At 36.2% G+C, this 21,186-nt stretch overlaps 1 protein-coding gene across 1 annotated transcript in view; it reads left to right on the top strand.

The window, feature by feature from the left end:
* Positions 1 to 1,235: 1,235 nt before the first annotated feature.
* The window catches only part of LOC142351653 (G-protein coupled receptor 183-like), a 34,337-nt gene continuing 14,386 nt past the window's right edge, over positions 1,236 to 21,186 (top strand). Inside the window, exon 1 of the mRNA XM_075403794.1 lies at positions 1,236 to 1,351. Coding sequence (XP_075259909.1) covers positions 1,271 to 1,351 — 81 coding nt within the window. The 5' untranslated portion in view covers positions 1,236 to 1,270. The remainder of the gene's footprint in view (positions 1,352 to 21,186) is intronic.

Below are 21,186 nucleotides of genomic sequence, written 5' to 3'. Positions count from 1 at the left end.
GAAACATCAAAAAACGCACGAAAGTCTGAACATGAACGCACGAAAGTCTGAACATGAACGCACAAAAGTCTGGTAAACGCACGAAAGTCTGAACATGAACGCACGAAAGTCTGAACAAATTTGGTCCCATTTGAACAGTCCCTTGACACGATTTAAACGGCCGATTTTTTAAGTTTTTCATTATTATATTATGTACAAAAAGAGAAAGAAAACAGAGAAAATCGCTACTTTTTTCTTTGCCAAGTTCCACCAAAAACTTGCTGATTTAAACTATATGGACACCGGAAATCTCCCACGCCGATTGTGTTTGATTTAAACGACTTTTTAAACGTCTGAACTTGAAAGGACAAAAAATGGTTCATCACACCCTAGTTTGATGAATGCAAAAAAAGTCTGGACATGAGCGCACAAAAACCTGGTGAACGCAAATAAGTCTGGGGAACGCATGAAAGTATGAACATGAACGCACGAAAGTCGCTTGAACACAACAAACTCTGGTGAATGCACTAAAAACTGGACATGAACGCACGAAAGTCTTGTGAACGCACAAAAGTCTGGACAAGAACGCACGAAAGTCTGGTGAACGCACGAAAGTCTGGACATTGGCACTTTCCGTCTGGGACGGTCTGGACATACTTGCTTCCGTCTGGGACCTCAGCTTGGGTATTCTTAAAAATCGTCGCAAAAAAACACTTATATTTTCCAATCAAATTCCTTGATAAAATGTACATATACAAGATCTTGCATGACATGGCAAAGTGTATCAAGTTTTGTTTCACTGGGGTGCTATTTGTAACGGAATGATAGACCGAACCGTTCTATCTTCAGCTGCCAATCCTGTTATAATTATCACCACACTCCAAACTGTTCGTTATGCAGCTTAGCAATGCCATATCCGGTCAATTCAATTTTTTTGTGAAAACTGAGCTTTACCTTATTTTGCGTCAGGTTTTTCCACTGGATTTGAGAACCTGCATTTTAGCTAGATTAATAAACTATTGCTTCCATTGACAGGCGTTTTATGGAAAATATACAACTTTACTGATCTCATGGTGAGGTACAGGCCGAAATCTCCTCTGATAAAACCATCCCATACAAAAGGGATCAGTGATCACACCATTCCAGGCCGAAAAGACCTCTGATCAGAGACTATCGTCCCTCTAAATTTATTGTGCGCTCAAAGCCACCTCTGATCAGACAATCCTCGATCGAAGTTATCTCTGTGTTATTGTTTCAGCCTCAGTTCATAGCACTGAATTGTGTTGATGGGATGCAAGCTGCGACTGTGATGATCTGTGCACTGGATCAGTTTGTAGCCATTGTCAAGCCACTTTACTACAACTGCTTCAAGGTTACCAAAAACGAAAGACTTTTGAGTAATTTACTTATTTTTGATGCCATTAACCATTTTTGGGTCGTACTTATACTTAATGATTATAACTGGTTTTTAAGTCCACCCACTTTCGTTGAAAGATGGTTTGAAAGATCGAGACCAGTAAAGGCTTATGTGGTGTACAGAACTGTCTTAGTTATCTTATTACGTTGTGAAGTTTTCATTTTCTGATTTTAAATGTATAGTTATAACCAATCGCGCTTTCATTTTTTATGTCTTTTAACTAAATCGTTGAAGCATTTTTTCTATAAACTTTAACATAATGGAATTCTGAATCTTTTCATCGAACATCTCTTGTGTTTTCCGCTTTATTAATCACCGTTCTCCCTTGGTGAGATATTTTCTAATGTGCATAATCCTCTTTTTCTCTGCATACATATATATTAATCGTTTTCTAAAGACGAAGATCGAGCAAATGACTTTTCGTGGAGAAAAATCATTCTTGTTCAATATATTCGTCGTTTTGAGAATTTTTTGACAAAATTTTATTCAAAATTTTTCGTAAATTATACAAATATTTGTATTTCAACAATTTGTTAGAATAATTGAACATATTGCTTTGGTGATCTTCACAAAACAAAAACCATCAATTTTATGCTCTCACAGCTCTCCAATTCGAAATCACCCAATGCTAAAATCATAGGTTGTTTACATTTATACAATATACAAAAACATTTTAAGACCATTAGGCTAGACGGGAGTCCAAACCGAACATAATAGTTTTCCTACTGTAAATAATAATTTTAACCATTTTGTTTTCATCTGGTTAGAGACTTGTTTTCTGAATATGTAATTAGGCAAAAAGCAATAGTTTCCCTCCAAGGAATGGACCGTGGAGACGACAATCACTTGTTCCTCGATCACAATCACCTATGCATAAACTCTTTTAATTATTTGTTTCATAAGGAGACGAAGAAGCTCAAAACAATTACAACTAGCGTCTCCTCCAAAAAATTAAAAATTTTGCAGATCTCGCGAGCACATCACCGGAGGAAAAAAACTGTTTGAACCAATTCAGCTCTTATTATAATAAGAATCACTGGTTAGCGCTCAATATAATTTTTAATAGATTGCAATTTTATCGACGCTTAGTTTGGTAATCCAGCCGATTCAAATTGTCGCAAAGGCAAAAAAAAAACTCCAAACCCGAACATAACTCTGAGAATATTTCAACTTTGAGCCATTATATTTCTATTGTAAGAATTTTATTCAGCTCTCAAGAAAGTAAATGATGCGTATTTTTAATTTCTTTATGTGCAATTTTTTATCATGGTAAAAAATTGCAGTTGTTGGGTTCACACAGGCTTAATTTTTCCTACGAAGGCTGAATATAGACTCACGCGCATAAACCAGAGCATCCCAACGTCATGCTATTGTAGGTAGTCACTTGTAATTTATATAGTAGATCTCGTTATGGATTTCATTTATTAGTGTTTAGGAAATTACAATAAAGCATGTTTAATTCAATTTCTATGACTTTTTATGCAAATTTTTTATTACAGTTAGCGGAAGTTCGAATTACATATAAAGCAAACCTTGTAGGTGGCAGTTAAGCTGAACATGTTTTTTTCATGCAGTAATAGTTACGCAAAAAATCATGAGTGGCTAAAAATCATCACAGTACCGGCCATTCATGAAAAAACAGCAGAAAAGCAGAAGGTCTATTGACTTATTAGATGCTGATTTTTGCTTCCACCAACGTTGGACAAAAATGAAGTCTTGTAAATTGTATTTTAAATAATTGAATATATCAAAGTGCAAATTATTGTCTGAACTGTCGGGTACAATAAAATTTTAAATCACAAAACTATATGTACATGCAGCGGTTTTTAACTTCAAGGAAACAAAACTTTTTTCAACAATTTTTCCTAATTTCACGTGAATTGTTTTTCAGCAAAATCCATACAGAAAATTAAAGATTGTGATCGTAATTTCATTTAAAGCATTCTTGGCATCATGTAATACAGCTGTAATCAAAGATACATAAGTTGTCAGAAAACTATCGGATGAACTCCAGTAATGGAATTGAATTTTTATTTCTTTTGATGCTTAAAGAAAATCGAATAAAAACTAAATAAAATTTTTTATGCAAGCTGTCTCTATAGAAATTCTTTCATTTTGAAGTTTTATGGTCACCCATGCGATATCATTTAAATCGAATAGTGTTTAAAAATGAATTGAAGATTTTAAAACAATTTTAATAAAAGTCATTGCCTTGATAAAACCTCGTCTAAGCTTGATCTTTTCTCAGTAAAACTCTCATTCTGTGACAATCCGTTTTTGAAATAATATTTCTAAATGGGGATAGTTGGTGGTTATTTCCGGTCTGATGAAAATCAAATTCAGTTTTTGAGTTCAGTTGAAAATCAGATTCTTAAAATTGCCCCACTAGAGCGCCCTACCTTTCACTTTTTGCGCCTATACAGAGGGAAAATACTAAATAAATAGCCTTTTTCTATCGTGAACAAAAAATTCTCATTTGAATTGAGATACTCGAGCATCGATTCATAGAAACTAAAAGCATGAGAAGTGAAAGTGAAACAAATGTAGTAGTCCTTAATTTTCATTAAAATGACATGGCAGAGGGAGATTAAATTAGATGTGTTAAGCAAGTTATTTAAGTTAATTTAGATTTAGGTATTTGAGTTTAGCTTTTTGTAATTGAAGGGTTATTGTTTCGAAGGTGCCAGAGAGGGGAGTTGAGTTATATATCTTAAACAAACAAATTAATGAACAAAAGCATATTGAGCTGTCGGTATATTTTGATTAATTAGCAAAGCTGTATTTGTGCATCAGGCCAAAGCTGAAGTGAGTGATATAAATTTAGAAGTAAACCAGAGAGCGAACATTTGAAGTGAACTAGATACTTTGAACGGAATTGGAATTTCAATTTGAAGGAAATCAAAGTGCGATTTCGAATATGCAAAATAATTTGCACCCCCGAAACTTGATACACTCAACTCTTTAGGTGATATTCATCATTGGACTCTGAAAGTTCGTGACAAGGTTCCCCTAGTGTTTGTTCAACTATTGTATGGATGCGCGGCCAGTTACACTTTTTTGAGCAGAGTTATTAGCACCAGAAGTGGTGTTATTCGAAGGTTTTTTGATATAGTAAGTAAAAATTTGATACTTTATGGATGAAATAACGGTATAAACCAGTTGTACTGGCATCTATTTGTGCAAAATGTATCGGGTGATCATGGGAATGGTTTAGAAGGTTATGGGAGAAATTTGTTGGAATTTTGAATTAAAAAAAAGGCAACTTATCAGTTTTTCGAATTACCCTGGGTACATAAATTGTCCGACCCCTCCCGGGATGGGAAGGAGTTATTGGTTGATAACCAATCGTTAATGCGGAGGATGCCCTGTTGGTCCTCTATTGCGGGTATATTTTTCAGGCCAAGCCGACCGTCTGACACCGAGCTATTAAAACCAGAAGTGGCGTGATTTGAAGGTTGTTAGGTATTTTACTGTAAAATATGACTGTTTGGTCAAGAAATAATGGGGTTAATCAGTCGTATTTTCATGCACGTATGAATTAACGTTTTTCATGATCTGGGAAGGGTTTAGGATTTAACATTGGGATTTTTGAGAATATTGGCAATTATTACAGGAATATAGTTAGCACCTAAATTGAAAAAGTATTTTTTCGAAAAGTTTAAGTCGGAGTGACCTGAAATTTGGGGAATTGACTAATTTGGGTACAAGGAACCCAATTTCGAGTTCAGATTTGACCCCACGCCAACCTGCACGGAACTACCGCACGCCGGTGCTGCGCAACGTAAAATTTGAATTGCTCGTGGAGTATTGGTAGCAGTCTTATGATTTTTGGAGTTGTAATGTAACTTTTCAAGGGATTTCGATTGGTGTTAATTTTAACCCCAGATTCTGACAGGAAGTCTGTGCTTCGGGATAACCCGAGTGGCGAAAACCGAAAATCGGCCTTTTTGAGCGACTGAAAGACTTTGAAATGGTATTAAAAAGATAACTTGAGACAGTTAGTGACAAAAAAAATCCCAGCTCGGTCAATTTTGACGAACTCGGATTTTTCGGGTTGCGGCACCCACAACTACTTAAAAACTTCAAATTGCAAACGGCTCGCAACGGCTATTCCGTAGGTCATGAAATTTGTCAGGCAATTTGTTGGCACCCTATTTTTCCTAGAAATTTTTATTCGAAGACGATTTGACCACTACTTCGCGAGTTATTAAGTTCTGAAATATGGGGTAATCCAGTAGGTCGATGAGAAATCTGCGTGGTCACTGCCCGTGTTCTACTGAGAGTTAAGCCATGAAATTTTGTAGGTATTTGCAACTATGAGGGAAATTTCCGTGACAATAGTTATTTTTATCAACTTGAACCCTCATTTTGGACGGGTGACCTTTGGATGACCCGTAGAGGTCAAATTGTGGGCTTTTAAGAATATAAGAATTTTCGGCTTGTATAATTACAGGGAAATGAATGAAATAGTTTCAAGACTGGAAATAACAATTTCTCCTATTTTTTGGGGTTGAGTTTCGTTATTTATTCAACACATGACTTTCAAGAGGGTTTGATTGCGGCTAGTTAATTTGATAGCGGAAATAGAGGTTTAAGAAGTTTTCAAAGCAACGTTCAATGTTTACTAAGCAAACATTGATCGAAATGTCAAGTGCATATTTGAGATAGGCGCAGTGGATTTCTTTGCATAAGAGTCCAAAGGTCGTTTACTTAAGATATGGAGAAAGTTGAACGATGGTTGATAGCAGTTGAATGACAGAGCATAATTTGATATTGGTTTGTTTGTATAGCAAACAAAGCCCTCCTACAGAATGTGATAATTTCAAGTGTAATATGCAAGAGTCCCCTCACAGTTGAGCCGAGCACAAATTCAGAAGACGACAGTGGCGCTCCGGGGTGGGCTTAGTTTCTTTGTTAATTTTTGCTAATGATTATTTTCTGATTATTTGGAGAGCATGCGATTTTTTTCTGCGGAGAAACTGATGTGAGCGCTCCAAAAGTTGACTTACATTTGCGATTTGGGTTACCAACAGATTGATTATGTTTGGTTATCAATTAGTGAAGCGTTTTCCTTCACCAGGCTACGAAGTTTGGGAAGAATGGCGTGAACATTGGCTTGAAGCTGTGATAGAATGAAGACGAAATGATGAAGTGGTTGCCTACAAAATTGTGTGGGTGGGCCTTGAATGCAGTAAGTGATTTACCAAGAGGTTATTGGCGGTCGACTCCAGTGAAGCAAGCATAGACACTGACAGAGACGCTGTATCAGTTTGACATATGATTGTCTGACAACCCACTTTTTTATGAGCGAAGCTACAATTTGTTTGTTAGAGGAAGAGCGGTAAGTAGGGTGGAATTCATTGAAAACACTGATAACATGGATCAGAAATCGCAACAGCAGTGTTCTCAATGGCCGGTGATTGAAACAAATAGAAGCGTTGACACTTCTTTAATGGATGAATTTCGGCAACCCGGCAGAAGTTCTGAAGTTTTTGGCATGGGGTCCAGCTGTGTCGTATCAAGAAAAGGAGCTTTCGGTAAAGATCTGCTTGGAGAAGTTGAAGATACGAGAGTTGCTGAAAGTGGTAATAGATTAAGAATGCCAGGTTACGGCGATGAACTGCAAACTGGAACTGAGGTAGAGTTTACAGAGGAAGTTTTTTGTCAATTAAATCAGGAAATTTATGGAGCAGCGCTAAGCGAATATGAAAACAGAGGCATCAGAAAACTTCCGACAGAAGAAAAAGTCCTTGAGCGGAGTGTTGAGCCTTATCGACCAGACGAGCACCACGCTATGAAAAAGGATTGTGTGCTGTCACTAGAGTCTGGGGAGCTAAGCGATGAACAGTCGGATGATGACTTTTTGTTTGAAAATACTTCGGATACAGATTTTTCGGATGTAGAGGAACTTGATGTCACCGATGCGAGAAGCGAGACAAATTTTGCCTCGAGTTTGAACTCAGTAGCATGCGATAGTGTAACTGCATTAGCTATCAATTTTTGGGGTGGTGTTAAAGCTAGCAGAAACGGTATGCCGGCATTCTGGGGCTTGATGGAGTTAAAGACAGGAGGTTCGGATCAGAAGTTCTGCAATGCCGCACACGTGGCTGATGAGACGCAAATGTGTACAATTGAGTGCACTGTGGACACTTTGGAGAACTAGACAAGTTCAGGAGGAATAGATCGGCAATTGGTATCTGAAACACAGAAACGTCAAAACGATAAGGCGGCCGATAACCGAAGTAATATCGCACATTTAAGAAAGGAGCTGGAGGAGTAGGTGCAGTCGCAATTGAAAGAAAGTCAGCTTAGTGGTAGTTTTGGTCGAACCAACGGATGAGCATCAAGGGGAAAGTGCTGGAACTGACAAAACAGGGAAATCCGATCATATGTCAATGGCTACAGTGCTGGACAGTTGGGTTCATGACGATCAACAGCCTAGGAGGGAGGACACTAGCGGGCTTTCGTTGGAGGTTGAGCAGAAAGTGGAATGAAGGGTTGCATCAAGTTTTCCGGAGATTGCAAAGCCGTTGCTGGAGAACCGATCGTGGAGCCGTAAAGAGAGGTGGAGCCGTTTGGAAGCATCAGGACAGCAGTCATGGCAGGATTACAGGAGAAATGGAAACTACAGTGGAGGAAGAGGTGGACATCCAATCAAACATCAGAGGAAGAAGGTTTTCATGTACAGGTGCACGAGTTTATGACGAGAAGGACGTTGACAGCTAAGCTATTCAACCTTTTTACCCAATTTTTGCCTACATTGTTTTAATATATTTTTGTCAAGACAAGTTAGTTGATCAAGCACTACAGCCTTAGATAAAAAATATTTTTCAAAAAAAAATTTAGGGAAATGTGTGGTTTTGGTAGATCTATTTTCCGATCTGTTTATTTACTTTAGTGATTTTGGGTTTCCCGGGAAGATGTGTGTCAGAGGCAAGAGAGTTTGATCAAATATCAATGTTGATGAGTTAGGTAGAATATGTTAAAATGTGAAAATGCCAAAGTGTTTCCAAATCAGATTTAATCAACCGCTATTCAAATCTTAGTGCAGTTAGTTTATATGAACCCGAAGCTAAACTAAAGAGGTTCACTTCCGTAGGTTGACTTTTCTTAGAGTACGTAGGGGTAAATTAATCGGGTCACAGGATAACGGCTTGCAATTATTCGGGAAAATAATAATCTAAGAGGGAGAAGTGTAGTAGTCACTAATTTTCGTTAAAATGACATGGCAAATGGAGATTAAACTAGATGTGTAAAGCAAGCTTTTTAAGTTAAGTTAGGTATTTGAGTTCAGCTTTTTGTAATTGAAGGGTTATTGTTTCGAAGTTGCAAGAGAGGGGAGTTGATTGATATATCTTAAAAAAAAAACAAATTAATGAACAAAAGCATATTGAGCTGTCGAATTATTTTGATTAATTAGCAAAGCTGTATTTGTGCATCAGGCCAAAGCTGAAGTGAGTGATTTAAAATCAGCAGTAAACCAGGGAGCGAACATTTGAAGTGAACTAGATACTTTGCGCGGAATTGGAATTTCAATTTGAAGAAAATCAAAGTGCGATTTGGAATATGCAAAATAATTTGCACCCACAAACTTGATACTCTCAACTCTTGAAATGATATTCATCATTGGACTCTGAAAGTTTGTGACAAGGTTCCCCTAGTGATTGTTCAACTATTCTTTGGATGCGCGGCCAGTTACACTTTTTTGAGCAGAGTTATTATCACCAGAAGTGGTGTTATTCGAAGGTTTTTTGATATAGTAAGTAAAAATTTGATAGTTTATGGATGAAATAACGATATAAACCAGCCTTACCAGCATCTATTTGTGCAAAAATGTATCGGGTGATCATGAGAATGGTTTAGAAGGTTGTGGGAGAAATTTGTTGGAATTTTGAAACAAGAAAAGGCAATTTTTCGGTTTTTCGAAATACCCTGGGTAGATAAATTGTGCGACCCCTCCCGGGATGGGAAGGAGTTATTGGTTGATAACCAATCGTTAATGGGGAGGATGCTATATTGGTCCTCTATTGCGGGTATATTTTTCAGGCCAATCCGACCATCCGACACCGAGCTATTAAAACCCAAAGTAGCGCGATTTGAAGGTTTTTAGGTATTTTACTGTAAAATATGACTGTTTCGGTAAGAAATAATGGGGTTAATCAGTCATATTTTCATGCACGTATGAATTAACGTTTTTGCATGATCTGGGAAGGGTTTAGGGTTTAAAATTGTGATTTTTGAAAATATTGGCAATTATCACAGGAATGTAGTTAGCACCTAAAAAGAAAAAATTATTTTTTCGAAAAGTTTAAGTCGGAGTGACCTGAAATTTGGGGAGTCGACTAATTTGTGTACAAGGAACCCAATTTCGAGTTCATATTTGACCCCACACCAACCTGCACGGAACTACCGCACGCCGGTGTTGCGGAACGTAAAATTTGAATTGCTCGTGGAGTATTGGTAGCAGTCTTATGACTTTTGGAGTTGTAGTGTAACTTTTCAAAGGATTTCGATTGGTGATAGTTTTAACCCCATATTCCGACCGGAAGTCGGTGCTTTGGGATAACCCGAGTGGCGAAAACCGGAAATTGGCCTTTTTGAGGGGCTGAATCACTTTGAAAAGTTATTAATATGATAACTTGAGACAGTTAGTGACAAAAAAATTCCCAGCCGGGTCAATCGGCACCCATAACTCCTTTAAAAATTTCAAATTGCAAACGGCTCGCAACGGCTGTTTCATAGGTCATGAAATTTGTCAGGCAGTTTGTTAGCATCCAATGTTTCTTAGAAATTTTTATTCGAAGACGATTTGACCACTATTTCGCGAGTTGTTAAGTTCTGAAATTTTGGGTCATCCGGTAGGCCGATGAGAAATCTGCCTGGTTATTGCTCGTGTTCTAGTGGGAGTTAAGCCATGAAATTTTGTAGGGATTTGCAACTCTGAGGGAAATTTCCGTGACAATAGTTATTTTTATCAACTTGACCCCTCGTTTTGGACGGGTGACTTTTGGATGACCCGTAGAGGTCAAATTGTGGGCTTTTAAGAATATTAGAATTTTCAGCATTTATAATTACAGAGAACTGCATGAAATAGTTTCAAGATTGGAAATAACAATTTCTCTTAGTTTTTGGGGTTGAGTTTCGTTATTTATTCAACAAATGACTTTTGAGAGGGTTTAATTGCGGCTAGTTAATTTGATAGCGGAAAGAGAGATTTGAGAACTTTTCAGAGCAACGTTCAATAGTTACTAAGCAACCATTGATTGAAATGTCAAGTGCATGTTTGAAATAAAGCGCAGTGGATGTCTTTACATAAGAGTCCAAAGGTCGTTTACTTAAGATAAGGAGAAAGTTGAAAGATGGTTGGTAGCGGTGGAATGACAGAGCATAATTTGATATAGGTTTGTTTGTATAGCAAACAAAGCCCTCCTTTAGAATGTGATAATTTCAAGTGTAAGTTGCAATGTTTACTTAAAAGATTAAGGTTTGTTTGCTTAAGATAAGAGCATATTGGTTGAGTATAAATTGAAGTGACACACAGAGAGATCAGAGAGGGTCGAAACAATTTGCTGAGGCACAGTAGAAGTGGGGACACAGGCGAAATTTTGGCACAAGCGAGAGAAAGTAGTTGGTTTAATGGGACTAAACTTTAAAGATAGTGTGAAAAGCAGGGAAGAGATTGAGAGTGAGATTGAACTCTAGAAGTTTCTAATTGCAAGACCAGTTGGGATACTGTGAGCTGTTTTGATTTAGTTTATTTGGGAAGTGAACCACGGATATTAGTATTATTATTGTAATTACTATTATAAATTGTCTTGAATTTGTCTTTTCCATTGATGTGCAAGTAATTCTCTTACCTTCGTTATCCATATAACTAGAATTGATATTACGAGCCCCATTGTGAATTAACTTATTTCAAGGCAATCTAATTTGCAACAGCATACAAGAGTGGAAGAGGGGAAATAGCAGAGTAACAAATTAACGCTTGCTTCACCAATTCAAAACCTTTGGTTATATTATTTGATCGATCTTCCGGGCGAGTCCCCTCACTGTTGAGCCTAGCAGAAATTCAGAAGACGACAACAAATAATCAGCAAGTGTAACTCATTTTTCGGCTAAAATAACTGAGACTCTCCACTGGTTTTGTGAAAGTACTTTTGCAAACAAATTGAAGAAATCCAGTCATGAATATTTTGCATTTTATATTCAATTCAAATTTAACAATTCAATCAAAATTTTTTAGATCTAATGGAAATAATGATTTTGACACAGCCTCAAGAAAACTAACAACCATCTATAGTGCTCTATTACATGCAGTGCCTTCGTTTTTGTCAGTCTAAGATATCGACAATGACAAATTTTGCAGAAAAAATGTAGAGTTACAGTGCAGAGGTATACCCAAATCGTCACGGGCAGATATGCCCGATGTGTGTTTCTCGGGTTCGTTTTTACTATGTTAATACATTGAAAGTGGTACAATATTGCGGAAACTAGCTACTTTAGCAGAAACCGGCAAAATGGAAGGGAATATCGTCTCCCGTGTTCGCAAAAGTGTCCTAATTTTAGCCGCGGAATACAAGTACAAACTTAATAACCTATTTTTAGCGCGAGTTGTATCACGCATCCGCTCCATTTATGTTTTGAATTTTTGCACACAATGCAGCTCGATTTCGCATATAATCCGCAATAAAGCCTAACTTAATTAATACTTATTTAATTAAGCCTAACTTATTACTACTAGTAGTTCTTTATTACTACTTTATTACTACTTATAGTACTTTATTACTACTTATTTCTACTTACTATTACTATTTACTACTACTTATTAAAATTGGCCAATCCCACATTGATATACAAAGTCTTTGATGTGCGAAGGATTTTTCGGGAAAAAATCAGTTTTTATGGTAGCATGTATTTAAAGCAGTTTAAAGTTTTGAAGGCTTCAATTAAATCTTTATTAAAGAGCTTATTGAATGCGCAAAATGCGCGCGAGTAATAGATACCTAAATTGAGCGGAAACGTGCTACAAGATTTGTTACCTAACTTTCGCACCGAATGTTCTTTTATTTCGCAAAATTGGCGGAACCCCTTTTGCGAAAAGTAAGATACAAAAGATATCACCTAATTTCGTTCATTGTATGTAACTAATTTTCGAGCCAATTTTACTAAGGCGGAAATTTTGGGGTATACCTCTGCATCGTAATGAGGAAAATTATATTTAAATCCAGTCTTGCTTTATAAATATGTTAACATAATTGTGGTTCCATTTTTTTAAAAAAATATTAAAAGGGTGTTCAAAATGTTGAGAAAATGAGGTAAAGAAGCATTTAGTTGTGTATTAAATCAATTGAACATTTTACGCAGGAATGACGAAAGGTAATCAGTTTTATCAGTCAGTAAATCAATGAATTTTTTACTTGATTTTAAATTATGCTATGAAGTAATTGACAAATGGATTAAATGTAAGCAATTTTGTCTAATTATCACTCTTTTGCGAGAAGAAAAACTATTCAAGTGTACACATCTCTTTTTATGCAATTATAACAAAATTTCTTTAAAAAATAAAGTGAAGTTGATTTTAAAAACACTTAAATTTTTGCAATTAGTTACTGTCATTTATTTTTAGCTTCTAAACTTTAAATCGTCAATTTTTTTATATTTAATCGTGGTTAAATTTATTTGATCACAGTACAAGCTGATTCGAAATAGCTTAATTTTGTTTACAAATTTACAACGAAATCTGTACTGCTTGTTCAAATTTCATCGGACTATCTGTAGCTTTTGTATACCATTGTTCTTTTGTACTCTGTAGCTTTTGTTTCAGGAAACCTTATAATCATCAAAATGCGAAGCAAGCTGACGTATTTTTTATTGAAGTCAATTAAATACTTGAATTATCACTATGAAATTGACGTCTTTATAAGTGTCAAAATGTTCGTTCTACTAATTTTAGCGCTGATAAAAGGAATTAATGTACTATGATAATTATTGTTAACAATGTCGTTAAAAACTGACAGCCGAGTAATTAAAGATGGGTTTGATGGCTGTAAATAATTATTTCATGGTGTTCGATTAATTTTCAACGTAAATATGGCATCGTAAATTTTCTGAAAACGTATTTATAAATTACAATGACATTTTGATCAACTTTGTGTCCTGTTAAAACCTTCGGTAAAAAATTGAATTATTGAAGTATGCCAATTAGATATATTGTTTACAATTATACTATACAAGTTACTGCTGTAAAGTTCAATTAGGGTAGGGGTTCAGTATCTGTCGTGTGATTCCAATCAGCACCTGACTTAGGAATTGATCCTATGATGAGATTTGAGTCAGTTCTATAATAAAAACTTGATATCTCGTGCGAGTCTGTGAGTAGCACAGTATTTTCCAATATACTTATTAAGGTTGCAAAAAGAACCATTATTATCTGTGCGAAAAACTGTTGGGTGTATCCGAAAAAAACTTATATGCATTGGCGGAAATAACTTGCACTGTTTGAATCGAAAAAACTTGCCGCTTTTTCGGCAGACAAACGAACACTCTTTAACACAATCTAGAAAGATAAGTTGTACAATTTGACACAGAGAGAAAGAGCTTACAACCACACACACAACACGCATATTACAAGCATTCATACAAACACAAACACACACACACACATACATACACACACAAACAAACACACCCACACTCATACACACAGAAGCACAATTACAAACCCCTACACCAAACACTCCAAAACTTTCTTTTTGACAACTTATCATAAACTAAGTCTCGTCATTGTTCATTCAGGTCTTCTTTGTTTTTTTCTAATTAAATAAGTGTACACTCCTTCAAGAAACGGTATATTTAATTTTATTTCGGCACTAAACTTGGGAAAAAAACTTTCTGAAGTTTTTCAGAAAATTTTATCATTTCTGATGTTTCTATAGCATAATTAAACAATTGTTTCCCTAAATTCTCGCAGATGCATTTCCAGTGAGATTTAAAAAAACATCATTTTGTTTTGGAAAGTAAAACCTAAATTAAAAAAAATTAATTTAGGAATTGTGGCAGTTTTGCACTCCGATTTGTTTTTGTCTAATATGTAAAGGAACTAATTCCCTCACATTCAATTTTTGTTCCAATTTTTCATCCTACTCAAACTCAACAAAAATTACACAAGTTTACACTTGTATACTTTCACATAGGCGCGCGCACCCACACACAGAGAGACAAACACACAAATTCGAAGCAGACGCCAAAAAAATGTTTTCAAATATTCTTTTTGACAACTGATCTTTGCCCATGGTTCGTCAATGTTAATTCAATTTTTCTCCTTTTTAGTTTGAATTCTAGGTGTGGACCTTTGAGGTCTTTGTATCAGTAAACGTAAAACTGACGGTAAAGTTTGAAACTTTTCAGAAAAAAAACTCAATTTTGATGTTTCATGAGCTTAATGGCTCAAATCCTTTTCACAAATCTAAGAGATGTGTGATTAGCTATATGCAATAACCACAATTTTGTTCGGATTGAATTTTGAAAGCCGCAATTTGCAGCAAATATGCATCAAATTTTCTAATTTTTTTAAAAGAGTTTTTACATTTTTCGTACTCTTGTTGTTATTTTGTCTGACTTGTAAGAGAACATTAAAAGCACTCGTTAAAGGCTCTTGTTTAGAAGCGTTAGGGTACAGCGTTTGTCGGTATATTGTCTTTGTTTCAGTCTATTCACTCATCTGAGTTTTTGTAGAAGAAATAGAAAGCTTATAATTTTCATACGAACTGAAAAGAAATTTTTATTTTTTGTCTTTCTAAAAACTCTTCCTTATAAATATGAGAATTTTTACAATCAAAGAACTCTTTCGCTTTTTCTAATTTTCAGAACCACCTAGGAATTCGAAAAGATCAGTTCGAATATTGACTTCAGATAAAATATGAATCTTTGTATTCAGCTTTTCAACCTGACAACTCATAAACTCTCTGACTGTCAAACGCACCTACATTGTATCATGCTAGAAATTGCACCTGTATTTTTGTTAGCATCTATGGTCACCAAAAACATTCAACCTGATGCAGTTAAATTAGGTGGTCTGCATTTTTAACAGTAAGCAGCAAAACTCAAATCTTAGTTACACTAAGTTCAAAGATATCAAAATCAACTGGGAAAAAATTAGACAATTTCTCATTCTCTAAATAGACGAACGATTATTTGCAACCCGGACTTTGGTGGCAGAGCAAATCAGCTCTGAATCAGTCTAAAGACATTCTGTTTTTCTGGATGGCCAGTACTCTGTTCGTGTCCCAATTTGCACTGGCTAGTCGTGATTTTTGGGTAAAAATTGCTGCATAAAAAATAAAATGTGCAACTTAACAAGGTTTGCTTTATACTCTTTTCGAACTTTCGCGGAGGCACTTGTAACGTTAAATTTAGTCAGCAAGTTGTAACCACTAGGCTAAATGGGTTTTGCGTTAATTGCCTACAAACTAGCTTAAGTATAAAAAGTGAGTATACTACTATAGTTATTAAAAGTTATTGGCTACAAAAGGTTGTCACGATTCTGCTCAGTTTTTATTTGGGGGCATGAATAACTTTCAGACTCTGCAGGATAAGCTCAGTCTGGGCGAACACTATGGCCCTTATATAATCATAATGAAGAAAAACTGCACATATTGAAGCTTAAAACATTCTGAAGCTGTTTTGATCGTTAGAAACAAAGAAATATGACATCAGAGATGCAGAACATCTACAGAGGGACCGGTCAAATTCTACAGAATGATCAACTAACCTCCTTCATGTTATGTTAATACCTGGGTTTAACAAGAGCGTCATTTGGTTTCACTCAAAATAGGCGATTTTCAAAAAAATTGACTGCAAAAATAGAACACAGGCACTGTAGTTTAATTTCCATTTCTCAAAACAACCAAATTCTGTCATTTTACATTATTGTCACAATTTATTTAATTTTAACTCATTAGGTTTTTAAACTGTCTTCCGTTTTCAAATATAGATAATTTTGGCAAAAATAAAAACAATTTTTCTTTCGGAAACTAAGCTGAGAATGATTTGACCTATTTACAGCAATCCAATATAATCGAAATTAGCAAGGGCTGAATAAGCCAAATTCATTTTAAGTGGTGTTACTATAATACAATAAATTAGATTACTAAAATTCCCAACAGATCGGCCTAGGTACAAATATCGATAGAGAGTGCGGTAAAAATTTTTCAAAAATTTTCCTGTAAAGTATCTATAAAACAAAATCTTAGTAACCAAAATTTCCTTCATGCATTTTTATCTATTGGTTAACATAAAAACGTTGAAAAAAGGTTATCATTGCCGTGGTGTGAGTAAAGGTTAGGACTTTTGTGGTAATAAGAAATAAAGTTATCAAGAAACTGCATTCTTATGCTCACAATTAACATAGCTGTTCGGCATTCTATATACCTATTAAGCTCCATTATACAACGTGATTTTTTCAGGCCCCTTTTATGGCCATTGCTAAACTACTTGATCATATTGTTAATAAATTTTTGTAGTTAAAATTTGTTCAAAAATTTGTCTGTTTTTTGTTTCTCTGAAACTGATTCTTGTCAATTATGATTTACAAGCGATATAGTTGAAAACAGACCCAATGATGCATCTGTATTTTACCAAATGAAGCACTTCAATCTAATGCTTTTTTTTGAAGTTTTTATGCTATTTCTTTAGAGGTGAAAACCAATTACCAGAGACATTGGTTCGCGAAATTTGAGATTTTTTGGTGATAATAAAATTTCAAGCTATAGCAGCTGTGGTTTTAAGCTATAGCAGCTTAAATATTGTGGATTTCAACCAAAATTTTTTACTTGCACGGATAGTGTGCTGGCCATTAATAGGACCATCTGATCGTAAAAGTACGAACTTTACTTTGTCCATCCAATTTTTTGCACTCAATTTACATTTGGTTGTTCTATAGTAACATTTAACCAAAATTAGACAAAATTGAAACATTTAGTCAAATTATATACAAACGGACTTTGATGTGTATTTTCAATTGATATTCCACAAAAAATGGAAAAATTGGAGACGGTTGACGGATCTCATGAATATTTGAATCCCAATAAGTTCTATAAAATGATGAGGCCTAATTGCTTCACTTTAAAATTGATTCTGAAAAAAACTTTTTTATAGTCCCTGCTGTCAAGAGTCCAAATGATAAAAGAGTTTTGAATAACTTAAAATTAGTCAAATTATCTTTCTGATACATTTTTGGTTTTAGCATTCCATTCAATTTTATGATCTACTTCTAATTGTAGGAACCATGAAAAATTTTGTGACTGGCAGCTTGATGAATAAATTTGAGCTATACAGTTGAGTTTTTTAAAACTGCTTTGTTCCTGATTCTCTTTCGACGCGTTATTGACAACAAAATACATGCAATCAATTAGAAACTGTTGATCATCATAAAAATGTTGTAATAGGCAATTATGTGTATCATAACTGCCATCTTTTACTGCTTTTTTATATTTGTACATTTAAATGCGATCTACTAAAAAGCTTTTCTAAAAAAACATATATTTTAAAGCGTATATATTAAGTCATTACGATTACAAGAACTTTATAACAAAAATTGTGTTTAAAAACAATCTCAGATAAAGCAGATGTATTTGTCAACGTCAAAATAAGAAATAATGATTTTTTAAGGAATTTTGTTAACATCTTCGTAAAGTTTCTTACGATTTTTTGGGCAATTTCTTGTTTCAAGTATGTTACTTTCTGAATTTTTTTAACTGTTCAACCCCCTCTTGCGTTCTAACCGTTTAGATTTTGCGCTACCAATTTGCACTCGACATATTGAAAAAATATGAATAATCTTAATTCTTTTCAAACAAAGCAACATCAGCCAAAGTGTGCCTTTGCTGTGTTACCAATAGGCATTTTTTCAGATTAGTGCAATTTTCAACAGAATGACCTGATGACGTAAATCGAAAGAGACCGTAATAAAAATTTAAAAAAATCTCCCTTAAAATGAATTTTGAGATTAGCAATGCCGCAGAGTGAGCAAAGTTTAGGATTTATGTCGTAAAAAGAAATTTTTTATTCAAAAACTGCAATATTGTGCTCACAATTAACAAAGCTTCTTAGTGCTCCAAATATCTAATAGACTCTATTATACAATGCTATTTTTTCAAGCTCCTTTTTGACCATAACTAAATTACTTGATCGAATTCGTAATAAATTTTTGTAACTAAAATTTTGTTTCAAGGAATTTGTCTGTTTTGATTTTATTTCTATGAAACTGCTTCTTGGCAGTTCTGATCAAGCAATATAGTTGAAAATGAGGCATCTGTATCAATGAAGCATCTGTATCACCCGGGTTGAATTTTTCCGCCCAAAATGATGTAAGAGTGGGGCTGCAATGGAATGATTTTTTAGGAAAATGCAGCTCAAACTCTTACGTCTTTTTGGGCTGCAATAGGCTTCCAAGGGGGGTAAAATGGTGTAAGAGTGAGGGGTAAAAGACAAATTAACACCCCACACATACATCTTTTTTGATCTGCCAAGGGGGGTAAAATGATGTAAGAGTTTGGGGGTAACTTGTCTTTTACCCCTCACTCTTACACCATTTTACCCACCTTGGCAGACCAAAGAAGTTGTAAGAGTGAGGGGTTAATTTGACTTTTACCCCCTCACTCTTACACCATTTTACCCCCCTTGGAAGTCCAATACAGCCCAAAAAGATGTAAGAGTTTTGAGCTGCATTTTCCTTAAAAAATCCTCCCATTGCAGCCCCACTCTTACATCAATTTACCCCCCTTGGCAGCCCAACTCTTACATCATTTTACCCCCTGAATCTTTCATTTTTTTAGCCCCCATACCAGAAGACTGCCAGTCTTGAACTCACAACCTCTGTACCCTCAGCTGCGTCGCCTTACCCTCCAGACCATCAAAGCTTGTCCAACTCTTGACGGTCTATATATATAAGAATAATACTTGTTAGAATTGCCCCATCTCAACAAATCAACCCTCACCATTACATCGTTTTAGCCCCTCAGAACAAATTACCCCCTCACTCATACACCATTTTACCCCCCTTAGCAGCCCAATTATTACATCATTTTAAGCCCTCTGAACAAATTACCCCCTCACTCTTACAACATTTTACCCCCCTTGGCAGCCCAACTCGTACATCATTTTACCCTCTCTGGACAAATTACCCCCTCAATCTTACACCATATTACCCCCTTGGCAGCCAAACTCTTACATCATTAAAACACCTCTGAACAAATTACCCTCTCACTCTTACAACATTTTACCCCCCTTGGCAGCCCATCTCTTACATCATTTTACCCTCTCTGGACAAATTACCCCCTCACTCTTACACCATTTTACCCCCCTTGGCAGCCCAACTCTTACAGGGCAATTTCAGTCAGGGGGTAATTGCTGAAAAGTCCTCCCACTGCAGCCCATTGCAACCCACTTTTTCATGGCAATTTCAGTCAGGGAGGTAATTCCTGAAAAGTCTTCCATTGCAGCCCACTCTTACATGGCAATTTCAGTCAGGGGGTATTTCCTGAAAAGTCCTCCCATTGCAGCCCATTGCAGCCCACTCTTACATGGCAATTTCAGTCAGGGGGGTGGTAATTCATGAAAAGTCCTCCTATTGCTGCCCATTGCAGCCCACTTCTACATGGCAATTTCAGTCAGGGGGTAATTCCTGAAAAGTCCTCCCATTGCAGCCCGTTGCAGCCCACTCTTACATGGCAATTTCAGTCAGGGGGGGGGGGGTAATTCAGGAAAAGTCCTCCAATTGCTGCCCATTGCAGCCCACTCTCACATGGCAATTTAGTCAGGGGGTAATTCCTGAAAAGTCCTCCCATTGCAGCCCATTGCAGCCCACTCTTATATGGCAATTTCAGTCAGGGGTAATTCCTGAAAAGTCCTCCCATTGCAGCCCATTGCAGCCCACTCTTACATGGCAATTTCATTCAGGGGGGGTAATTCCTGAAAAGTCCTCCAATTGCAGCCCATTGCAGCCCACTTTTACATGGCAGTTTCAGTCAGGGTGTAATTCCTGAAAAATCCTCCCATTGCAGCCCATTGCAGCCCACTCTTACATGGCAATTTCATTCAGGGGGGGGGGGGTAATTCCTGAAAAGTCCTCCAATTGCAGCCCATTGCAGCCCACTTTTACATGGCAGTTTCAGTCAGGGTGTAATTCCTGAAAAATCCTCCCATTGCAGCCCATTGCAGCCCACTCTTACATGGCAATTTCAGTCAGGGGGGTAATTCCTGAAAAGTCCTCCCGTTGCAGCCCATTGCAGCCCACTCTTTCATGGCAACTTCAGTCAGGGGGTAATTCCTCAAAAGTCCTCCCATTGCAGCCCAACTCTTACATCATTTTACCCCCTCTGAGCAAATTACCCCCACACTCTTACATCAATTTACCTACCCCCTTAGACAAATTACCCCCCACTCTTACATCAAAATGGGAGGATTTTAGGGAGGACATTCGACCCGGGCAGCGCGGGATTTTAAAAAACTCTTCAACAAACTCTTCTTCAGTGTTTATTCTGAAGGTTTTAAGCTATTTCTTTCGATGTGATTAGATACATTTATTATTAGACACATTTTTCACAAAATTTGAGTTTTTGGCCGGCGGTATTTTACGTTTGTGTGGTTTTTAACTAGAGCGCCTCAAAGATTGTGCATTTCAAGCACAACCATTTGCTTGCGCTCGTAGTTTGCCAACCGTTAATAAGACAATCGGATCGTAAGCATTCGGACTTTAATTTGCATGTCAAATTTTGCGCTCTCTCAGTTAT

This window comes from Convolutriloba macropyga, chromosome 13, assembly GCF_964194025.1.
Source record: "Convolutriloba macropyga chromosome 13, txConMacr16.3, whole genome shotgun sequence".
In the NCBI taxonomy this organism is placed as follows: domain Eukaryota; kingdom Metazoa; phylum Xenacoelomorpha; order Acoela; family Convolutidae; genus Convolutriloba; species Convolutriloba macropyga.
The sequence above is the reverse complement of the archived record's forward strand: the minus strand, read 5'-3'. Positions and strand labels throughout refer to the sequence as shown.